General features: G+C 41.7%; 1 protein-coding gene across 4 annotated transcripts in view; it reads left to right on the top strand.

The window, feature by feature from the left end:
• Positions 1-9,414, top strand: part of arid4a (AT rich interactive domain 4A (RBP1-like)) — a 76,931-nt gene extending 67,517 nt beyond the window's left edge. For all 4 annotated transcript variants that reach the window (XM_034194872.1, XM_034194875.1, XM_034194873.1 and 1 more), the window contains exons 23-25: positions 6,958-7,113; positions 7,722-7,868; positions 8,237-9,414. In XM_034194872.1, coding sequence (XP_034050763.1) covers positions 6,958-7,113; positions 7,722-7,868; positions 8,237-8,340 — 407 coding nt within the window. In that variant the 3' untranslated portion in view covers positions 8,341-9,414. The remainder of the gene's footprint in view (positions 1-6,957; positions 7,114-7,721; positions 7,869-8,236) is intronic.
• The last annotated feature ends 1,494 nt before the right edge of the window (positions 9,415-10,908 follow it).

The raw sequence follows: 10,908 nt of genomic DNA on the forward strand, positions 1-10,908 counted from the left end.
ACAACCCCTGGCAATAATTATGGAATCACCGGCCTCGGAGAATGATCATTCAGTTGTTTAATTTTGTAGAAAAAAAGCAGATCACAGACATGACACAAAACTAAAGTCATTTCAAATGGCAACTTTCTGGCTTTAAGAAACGCTATAAGAAATCAGGAAAAATAATTGTGGCAGTCAGTAACGGTTACTTTTTTAGACCAAGCAGAGGGAAAAAAATAAGGACTCACTCAATTCTGAGGAATAAATTATGGAATCACCCTGTAAATTTTCATCCCCAAAACTAACACCTGCATCAAATCAGATCTGCTCGTTAGTCTGCATCTAAAAAGGAGGGATCACACCTTGGAGAGCTGTTGCACCAAGTGGACTGACATGAATCATGGCTCCAACACGAGAGATGTCATTTGAAACAAAGGAGAGGATTATCAAACTCTTAAAAGAGGGTAAATCATCACGCAATGTTGCAAAAGATGTTGGTTGTTCACAGTCAGCTGTGTCTAAACTCTGGACCAAATACAAACAACATGGGAAGGTTGTTAAATGCAAACATACTGGTAGACCAAGGAAGACATCAAAGCGTCAAGACAGAAAACTTAAAGCAATATGTCTCAAAAATCGAAAATGCACAACAAAACAAATGAGGAACGAATAGGAGGAAACTGGAGTCAACGTCTGTGACCGAACTGTAAGAATCCGCCTAAAGGAAAAGGGATTTACATACAGAAAAGCTAAACGAAAGCCATCATTAACACCTAAACAGAAAAAAACAAGGTTACAGTGGGCTAAGGAAAAGCAATCGTGGACTGTGGATGACTGGATGAAAGTCATATTCAGTGATGAATCTCGAATCTGCATTGGGCAAGGTGATGATGCTGGAACTTTTGTTTGGTGCCGTTCCAATGAGATTTATAAAGATGACTCTGAAGAGAACATGTAAATTTCCACAGTCATTGATGATATGGGGCTGCATGTCAGGTAAAGGCACTGGGGAGATGGCTGTTATTACATCATCAATAAATGCACAAGTTTACGTTGATATTTTGGACACTTTTCTTATCCCATCAATTGAAAGGATGTTTGAGGATGATGAAATCATTTTTCAAGATGATAATGCATCTTGCCATAGAGCAAAAACTGTAAAAACATTCCTTGCAAAAAGACACATAGGGTCAATGTCATGGCCTGCAAATAGTCCGGATCTTAATCCAATTGAAAATCTTTGGAAGTTGAAGAAAACGGTCCATGACAAGGCTCCAACCTGTAAAGCTGATCTGGCAACAGCAATCAGAGAAAGTTGGAGCCAGATTGATGAAGAGTACTGTTTGTCACTCATTAAGTCCATGCCTCAGAGACCGCAAGCTGTTATAAAAGCCAGAGGTGGTGCAACAAAATACTAGTGATGTGTTGGAGCGTTCTTTTGTTTTTCATGATTCCATAATTTTTTCCTCAGAATTGAGTGATTCCATTTTTTTTTTCCCTCTGCTTGGTCTAAAAAAGTAACCGTTACTGACTGCCACAATTTTTTTTCCTGATTTCTTACAGTGTTTCTTAAAGCCAGAATGTTGCCATTTGAAATGACTTTAGTTTTGTGTCATGTCTGTGATCTGCTTTTTTTCTACAAAATTAAACAACTGAATGAACATCCTCCGAGGCCGGTGATTCCATAATTTTTGCCAGGGGTTGTATATGTGATGGACAGACACTGTGGGACAATGTGCATGTGACGGACAGACATTGTGGGACATATAGACCATCAAAAATGATCCATAATTTTTGCCAGGGGTTGTAGAATCACTTCCTCATACGTTTCCTTGATCCGTCATTGTGACACTGGGGCTTTAAGATCAAAATATTCAGTTACAGAACAAAAAGTCTTCATTAGCTTCAGCAGTGGTCTCGAGCTGATGTGCGTTGAGGGCCACTGCTGCTTTCTTTCTGCTCATGGTAGAAGTAACAGCATGACCATTTTATACACTCTCCCCATTTCCAAAAACCAAAAGTAATCAAACAAACTAAATAGAAAGATTAATGCAAAGAATCACTTTTACACATTTTTATGTAACGCAAGTTGAGATTAATACATGAACATTTCTAAGTACTAACTGAACAGGTCTTTACTTCAGATCAGGAGAGCATGTACTGATATCACGCATGGCCACATCCAGCATACCACAAAACTGCCTTTGTGTCTGGATGGCAACCACTCAGGCAACCGGCCCATCCCCACTTCTATAGGCAGGTGAAATGTGGGCATGCTCTTGGCCTTGATCAGCTCCAAGTAACCATTATCTCCCTGGTATGAAATACGGGGAGATATAGGGTTGGGTATCGCGAACTGGTTCTTTTCAAGTATCATTACGAAATTATTTGATCCACCGATATCAACAGCCTTTTTGCTTAATGATTCCCTTATCTGTCCTTCAGAGCAGCCGTTGTTTTTGAAAATGATCATTCCTATACGTTGATTACAGACCCTGCAGCGGCTCTGTAATCAACAGTTTCTGCAGCACGACACCACTTGGAAGCGTGAACCAATGAAGCAATGCTTCGATCCACTGGCTTGTGGTTCTTTGATTCGCTGCTCTTCAGAAACGGCAAGTCCGCTTCTTAACCCCTCTCAAATCCATTAAAATATTGAGTCACTTTTGTGTGGATTAAAGTAAATAACTGGGACTTTTGTCTTGTTGCAGTCAAAAAACGAGAATCGTCCTCCGATCCGTTGGCACAGCTCCAAACGCTGCACGGCTCTGTCGAGACAGAGTTCGGTCGGACGAATTGCCGCTTTAAATAAAATGACACTGCTTACAAACGTTGTAATACAGACAATAAACTACAATCGACTAAAACTTTATTTTTTTCCTCCCAAAATGAGACGTGCTGCATTCTTTTTAAATTACGTCCTGATGTGCAGCGCAGTCAGCTGCAAGAGCTCAGCTTGGATGTATGGAAAGACATTCATGCCAATAATGTCTGAAAGGAAATGCTTTTGACAAAAACTACAGATTTTATTTATGTCCAGAGATCAAAGATCCACCATGTAGCGTTTATGTCCAAAGTTTAAGGATCCAGTGACCAATTTCAGATTTATTTACATTAAGACTCATTAAAATGTTGTTCAATTTCAATTCAGTTTCAACTTAATTGGCTTATAAAATGCCAAATCACAACAAAGCCATTTCAAGGCGCCTCACATAGAACAGTTCAACATAAAAAAATTTAAATAAATAAAAATTAAAATACATAATTAAAAACAGAAGTAAAAGAATAAAACAGATAAAAATCAAAACTATTCATAAGAAAGATAATAAAAATAGGCTTTAAGTCTTGACTTAAAAATGTTCACGGACACCAACTGCCTCATGGTCACAGGAAGACCGTTCCACAGAGCAGGTGCACGATAAGAAAAAGCTCTTTGACCCTCTGACATAGAAAACCTGTAAACCCTGCTTTTAGGACACAAAAAAAATTCACAAGAGGTATCGATAAGGGAATCGGATCGATAAGCGAAATCGATAATGATACTCAGTGCTTAATTTGTAAAGTGGGAGGTCCCGGAGCGCAGAGGATGGGTGGCTCTGGTGCAGGAAAAAAAAAGGGGGGGGGGGGGGTGCTTGCAAACAACGCTGTGCGCCACGCCGAAAATAAACTGGGCATGTATTGTAGGCCTAATAACACTAGTCACACCAAATCCGGATAGCGTACAAATTCCTGTTTAATGATTTACAGTGGTCCCTCGTTTATCGCGGGAGTTACGTTCTCCGTGTTCACACCGGGCGTGACGCGAGTGACTGCAGCCACAGGTTGCCATGTAATCCCTATGTAAGGACGCGTTTTGTCGCCAAACAGCGCAGCGCGACGCGAGTGAAGCGATTTTGAGCGTTTTGCGCGTTTGTGGCGCGATATTGCATGGCGTCACATCGTAATGCCCTCCTCCCCAAGTTGAAAAATCTGAACTTTTTCGTCTCGTCGCGCCTCTATGACCAATCAGGGACTGAATATGTAGTGACGTGGAGATGTCTGGAGTTTGACTGAGTATGTGAGCTGGTAGCAGCCTGTGAGCAGGACTTATTTCTCTTTTGTCCTTTATTTCACAATCATGAGAGTTTTTGGAGCAAGCAGCAGCCCCACAGCAGCGGGGAGCGGAGTTTCTTTTTCTTTTTTCTTCTTTTTTTTTTTTTTTTTTACGTGCGCGCACGTGAGGGAATCATCCATGGAGATTATTTTACTTATTAACTTCACAGTTGTATAATAAAGCAAATGGTGACTGGTTTCTAAAGACAATTGACTTTTTTTTTTTTTTTTTGGGGAAAGAGCGAGGAGCAGCCCCACAGCAAGCAGCGGAGTTTCGTTCGTTCTTTTTTTTTTTCTTTCTTTCTTTTTTACGTGCGTGCGTGAGCGAATCGTCTGTGTGGAGAATATTTTATTAACTACACAGATGTATAATAAAACAAATGGTGACTGGTTTCTAAACACAATTATGACAGAGTTTTTTTGGGGAGGAGCGAGCTGCAGCAACAGCGGAGTTTCTTTTTTTTTTTTTTTTTTTATTGTTTACATGTGCGCGCGTGAACGGGGCAGTTGGTGCTGAAACTGGGTCCCGCAGAGGCGGAAGGACCGCTGAAAGTGGCCGTCATCCAGACGCAGCTCCTGCAGCAAATAATGATACTCTCTGTATTGGGAGCTTTTCACAACAACTCGCTCTGTGTTAAAGGTCCGTCATGATGACTTGACGCCGAGCGGAATGGAAGCTCCTCCTATTTGATGATGCACCGGGGTGAATTTTCGCAGCGAAAGTCCACCCAAGCAGAGCGACACACCGGGTGAAAGAGGCGCGTCCCCCGCGAATTTGTAGCATCTGATCGTGCCCGGTGTGAATGCGGCATAACCCGCGATAAACGAAATCCGCGAAGTAGCGCTATTTTTTACACTTATTATAGATGTTTTAAGGCTGTAAAACCCCTCACTACACACTTTTCTCAGGCATTAACATTTTCTCACTTTTCTCTCTTGTGTAAACACTCTTTTTTTCTTCTCTGCGAGAAGATTATAAACAGACACACGCAGAACACAATGCGCAGCTCTCCCTTCACTCACTGCCTCCGGGGGTATGGATGCGGGACCCGCAAAGAATCCAAGTCCTCTCTCGGTGGCCACGGAGCTCTGCGGCTACGGTCAACATCTGGTTCAAAACAGCGAGCGTAGCTCTGGACCTGTTGCCAGATTTGGCGCAATTCCACACAGCAGACAGGAGGGCAGCGGTGTGATTGGCAGTGAGAGCAATCGCTGTGATTTTTTTTTTTTTTTTTTTTTTTTTTTTTTTTTATATTTTGTTAGTCAAGAGAGGTGGCGGATCATGGATCCAGTATAAATAGCTGGCGGAGCCAACGTCAGAGGTTCTGGACCGTGCTCCGGCTTGCTCCCCCTCAAATTAAGCCCTGATGATTCCGATAAAATCTTATTGATACCCATCCCTAGGGAGATATAGTGATCATCATGTTCATCCGTTTTCGCTTGTTAGCGCGATATCTCAAGAATCAGTTGACCAGTTTAATTCATATTTAGCATAAGGGTCTACTTGGGTGATCCCCCAACACTTTGTATTACTGGCTTGTGGGGGCCGGGGGGATGGGGGATACAGTGCATCCGGAAAGACTTCAGTGCTTCACTTTCCAGATTTTGATATGTTACAACCTTATTTCAAAATGGAGTAAATTCGTTTTCCTCTCAAAATTCTATTCACAACAGCCTATAATGCCATAAAAAAGTTTTTTTTTTTTTTTTTTCAAACTTACAAAAAAAAAAACCTTAATCACGTGTACATAAGTATTTACACCCTTTGCTCAATACTTTGTTGATGCACCTTTGGCAGCAACTACAGCCTCAAGTCTTTTTTTAATATGATGCCACAAGCTTGGTGGGCCTATCTTTTGGCAGTTTTGTGCTCTGACATGCACTGTCAATTGTGGGACCTTATATGTGGACAGGTGTGTTCCTTTCTAAATCATGACCGATCAGCAGAATTTACCCCAGGTGGACTCCAGTGAAACTGTAGAAACATCTCAAGGATCATCAGTGGAAACAGGATACACATAAATTAAGTTTTGAGGTTCATGGCAAAACCTGTGAATATTTACGTACATATGGTTTCTTAGTGTTTTATTTATTTATATAAATTAAAAAAAAACTTTTTTTCATATTGTCATTGAGGGGGGGGAAAATGAATTCCATCCATTTTGGAATAAAGCTGTAACATAACAAATGTGGAAAAAGTGAAGTGCTGTGAATACTTTCTGGATGCACTGGAGTTCATCTCCTGATGACTCTTCTTTGACTCAGTCAATCCAGTGGATCCTCCAAAGACACAAAATACCAAAGACATCCAGTCATTGCCTTTGGTTATGTGTTAGCTTCCAAGTCTCAGGACCATACATAAAGTACAAAAACCCTAAAGAGTTGGACCCTTGTTTTCAATCAGTGATGACTGACATCAGTCATTAATATGTAAACAGTATGGTCTTGTTGGGGGAGGCCAACAAGACACACATGAAAACTATGCTGAAGAAATCTGGCTGTGATTAGAGAAGCAGCATTGTGTACCACTATCGTTCCACAACTTCATGGTGGAGGAGCACAGAGAAGGATTTTATTAAAGAAACATGAAATTTCAGCACCTCCCCGTGGAACAAGATTTGATCAGTTTTCTTGAATTAAAATTGTTTTACAATGTCCCTCCCCTGCAGTTGGTTTAATATTTCTGTTTTCTAGTATACAGCAGTCAGCATAGTTCACTTTAGTGTAGAAACTAACTAGTGGTTTCTCACAGTCCTTGTCTCCATGGATCTTTTTTTTTTTTTTTAGAACTGTGTGTGTCTGCTGCTTTGTGACGGTAAAAGTTGACTGGATAATTTGACGGATGAGAACAACGCGCTCCTGCTAACGGTGTTGATTGGTTCTCAGGTCACAGCAGCGACAGCGAGGACCAGACTCATCTCTCGTCTCTGTCAAAGCCTCAGAAGACTTGTTGTCCTGGATTGTCATCTCCGTCTTCGCACAGCAAGGACAAGCACAGCCTGTCCTCCCCCCAGCGCACTTACAAGTGGACATTCCAGCTCGGTAAAACTTGCACAGAATTTCACGGTTTTTGGGCACCTTTATTGCCTCTGCTTGTGTTGTTGGCACGGGGTGATTTTTTTTTTTTTTTTTTACCTAAAATTCTGCTGTCCAAACTATTTAGAGGCTCACACGTGTTCGCGCACAGTTCTTGGTGCTCTTTATAGAGAAACAGGTGCTAGTCAGCTTTGGGCTTTGTTGCTGCGTATTGCATGGACACGCCTGCCACCCTTTATTTCCAGGCTTCTGATTGGCCAGCCTATAAACATGTTTATTTTTGGTGTAAAGTTTGAGATTTTAGCATCAGACTGTATAGGGAGTGACTCACTTTTGGAGCCAGCCTCAAGTGGTCTTTCAAGGAACTGCAACATTTGACACTTCATTTGCCAGGATTGTGAAAATCCTGGTTTTCAAAAATACCCACGTACATGTGGACGGCGACTTCTGTTTCATACGTCACAACTCTAAGCTAAGCTGGTTCAGGTATGAAAAGTACTTGCGCCAGGAGAATAGAACTGTGAGACTTGTGCCATGTCCATGCTGTGGCCTGATCACACATCAGAAGTTACGGAATCAGCGTGCGTGAAATGAAACTCCTCCTCTTCCTCCAGGTGAGTTGGACAGCATGTCGAGCACAGAGAGGATCTCCTTCCTGCAGGAGAAGCTGCAGGAGATCAGGAAATACTACATGACCCTCAAGTCAGAGGTGGCTTCCATTGACAGACGCAGAAAGAGACTAAAAAAGAAAGAAAGAGAAGGTAGGTCCCATGTGATGTAAATGTTTTTAAATATCATTTTCTTATTCAAGTTGACTCGATTCCTCGAGGAACACGAGGAAGAAAAACTAACAGTTCATCCTCTGCTTCTTCAATGAAGCAGTAAAAACACAGCGGCTGACCGTGAACTCTTTCCTCTGCTCTTGATGCTCAGCAAATGTTTTTATTCAGCAAACCAGCGGCTGATCACATATCTTTATGTGGAGGACAGTAGTTCATAGAACATTTAAGAACAGCAGGTTCTTCCTATTACATTTGTACGTTTCAACATCAGACCGTTAGGTTTTTCTTACATTAGTTCTTTATTTTTAATGTTTTCAAACACTGACAAACTTTGGAAAAATTCTTAGTGTCAACCACCACGGCGTCCACCTCCTCCGGCGGCTCGGACACCGGGATGAGTCCATCCTCAGCCTCGCCTGCTCAGAACACTGTGGCTGTGGAGTGCAGGTGATGACACGCCTTGCCAGACTCCGCCTCTCCGTCAACTGATTTCTGCTCGGCGTCATCCCGGTTCAGGCGATCTTCCTCCACCAGCTCAACTGTGACAGTATGATGGGAGGAAAATCCCCTCAGCCTGCGTGTTCTCAACATCGTCATCATCAGCTGTTAAAACTGTGGAAGGAGCAGCTGGTGCATTATGGGAAACGCCTGCAGTGAAACGTGTCACCTCTGTGTACACACGTACGTATACACACACACACACACACACACCTCTACCTACCTGTGACTCGTGTTGCGTGATGTTATGCAACGACTGAGCAGGACGTTGGTTCAACGACTCTGATGCTGATTGCTGACGTCGCGTCACACCTCAACACGGCTGTGTGTGTGTACCTGTAGCCCCGCCCCTCTCTGGACTAAGTTCCTGTTTGAGACAGAACTGTTCCAGCTGCCCCACAGCACTTCCCCCACAGTGTCATCGCTGCTGCTCATCTGTTAAACAGGACTGTTTAAGTAAAATGTGATAGCCAGGTAAGGTCAAAGGTCATCTGAGTTTGTTTGCCTGCCGGGCCAAACCTAAAGAGCAGAAACAAATATTTCCTGAAGCAGCACAGCCCAATATGCAAAAGTTTGTTATTGCTCTTTTTATGAAAAACAAATTTACTGACTTCCTCCTGTGAGATTTTTTTTTTTAAATCAGAGAATTTATTTTGGTAAAAGCAAAAATTTTCCAAAGTGTCTAACCTCAGTGTGACACAAGTTCGATTAAAAAATTTGTAGACCTGAACTTTTTTGTGTAAAGTAATTCAAATAAGATATCTGCAGCTTATTAAATATTTATTGTATCTGTGGACAAGTGTTTTTTTTTTTTTTTTTTTTTATGCAGTACTGACTGCAGTTCTGGGTCTCTGTTGCAGTACTTCAAGGATCCTTTGAGTGGCAGAAACAGACAAGCGGCGTCTCAACATTTCTTTTGTACATAAGCTTCCAAGTAAAAAGAATAAAACCACACCATGTATTTAATACATTTTACATGACTGTAAAGAATTAATTATTTTTTAAAAGATCTGTTTCTATTGTTGTAGTTATTTTTTCTATGGTGTTTTGCTAGAGCGTGTTAACTGACTGCAAATATCAGACGCACTGCACCTGATAATATTTGTCTGGATGGGGGAGAGAAAGAAAAAAGGCAAAACCATGCTAGAACATCATGTACAGTGCATCCAGAAAGTATTCAGCGCTTCACTTTGTCCATATTTTGTTGTTACGGCCTTATTCCAAAATGGATGAAATTCATCCATGAAGGGTTCATCTTTCAGTAGGACAATGAGCCTCAGCACACACCCAAGATATCAAAGGAGTGGATTCAGGACAACTCTGTGAATGTCCTTGAGTGGCCCAGCTAGAGCCCAGATCTCAATCCGATTGAACGTCTCTGGAGAGATCTGAAAATGGCTGTGCAGACCCCCCCCAATCATCATCCAACCTGATAGAGCTTGAGGTGCTGCAAAGAGGAATGGACAAAACTGCCCAAAGATAGGTGCGCCAAGCTTGTGGCATCATATTCAATAAGACTTGAGGCTGTAATTGCTGCCAAAGGTGCATCAACGAAGTACTGAACAAAGGGTGTGAATACTTGTACGCATGTGATTTCTTATTTTAATTTTGAATAAATTCGAAAAAAATTCTAAAACAACTTCCGTGTTGCCATTATGGGGTGTTGTGAGTGGAATTTTGAGGGGGGGGAAATGCATTTACTCCTTTTTGGAGTAAGGCTGTAACAAGGTGGAAAGTTGAAGCGCTGTGAACACTTTCGAGATGCACCGTACGTAAGCGGATCTCTGTTTCTAATGTTTTTTTAATATCGTATTTAATGTCCTTCAGGTTCAAACCATCTTCATTGTGGCTGACTGACTCGTGCTGGATCTGCAGCTTACAGTCTCTGAATCAAAATAAAAAAATCCAAACCCACCAAAATGTTTCCAACCCAGTTTGAACATCAGTTTACATACACCTTATCTTAAAAATGTTCAATCTCAATTCTTCCCATTTGCTCAAAAACATGAGTCAGAATTCCACCAAGATGGTTCAAAGAGATTTTTTACTAGTTTGTAAACACCAAGATGAATGTCTTTGCACAGCATGTTAGATTCCAGAACTTGAGATTCTGAATCAGTTGTTGTCGTACTTCAGGGTTAACTGAGAAACCGCTGGTGCTGTTCATAGGCATACCTGTCCTGTAGAACCAGTGCCTTCTTCCTGCATCTGCGTGTGGTTGACTCGTGATGGTGTAACAAAGAATGTGGAAACTTGGTACAGTCACTTTCCTGAAGATGGTTTCCCCATACAGATGTTTGGCTCCAGTTGACATCACCACTATAAATATGAGGTTAATTGGGCCCGATTGTCCACAACAGCAGAAAGTTGTCAGTTACAAGCGTCACTGAGCGCAGCACCGTGTGCAGTCAGCATCCGTAGTTTAGATGCAAAGATAAAATGTAAACACAAGGACTGTATTCTAACAAGTGCAACATGCCTTTCATGGAGTTATGGGTGGGTGATTCTTTAACTACGGGCA

This window comes from Thalassophryne amazonica, chromosome 19, assembly GCF_902500255.1.
Source record: "Thalassophryne amazonica chromosome 19, fThaAma1.1, whole genome shotgun sequence".
Classification (NCBI taxonomy): Eukaryota; Metazoa; Chordata; class Actinopteri; order Batrachoidiformes; family Batrachoididae; genus Thalassophryne; species Thalassophryne amazonica.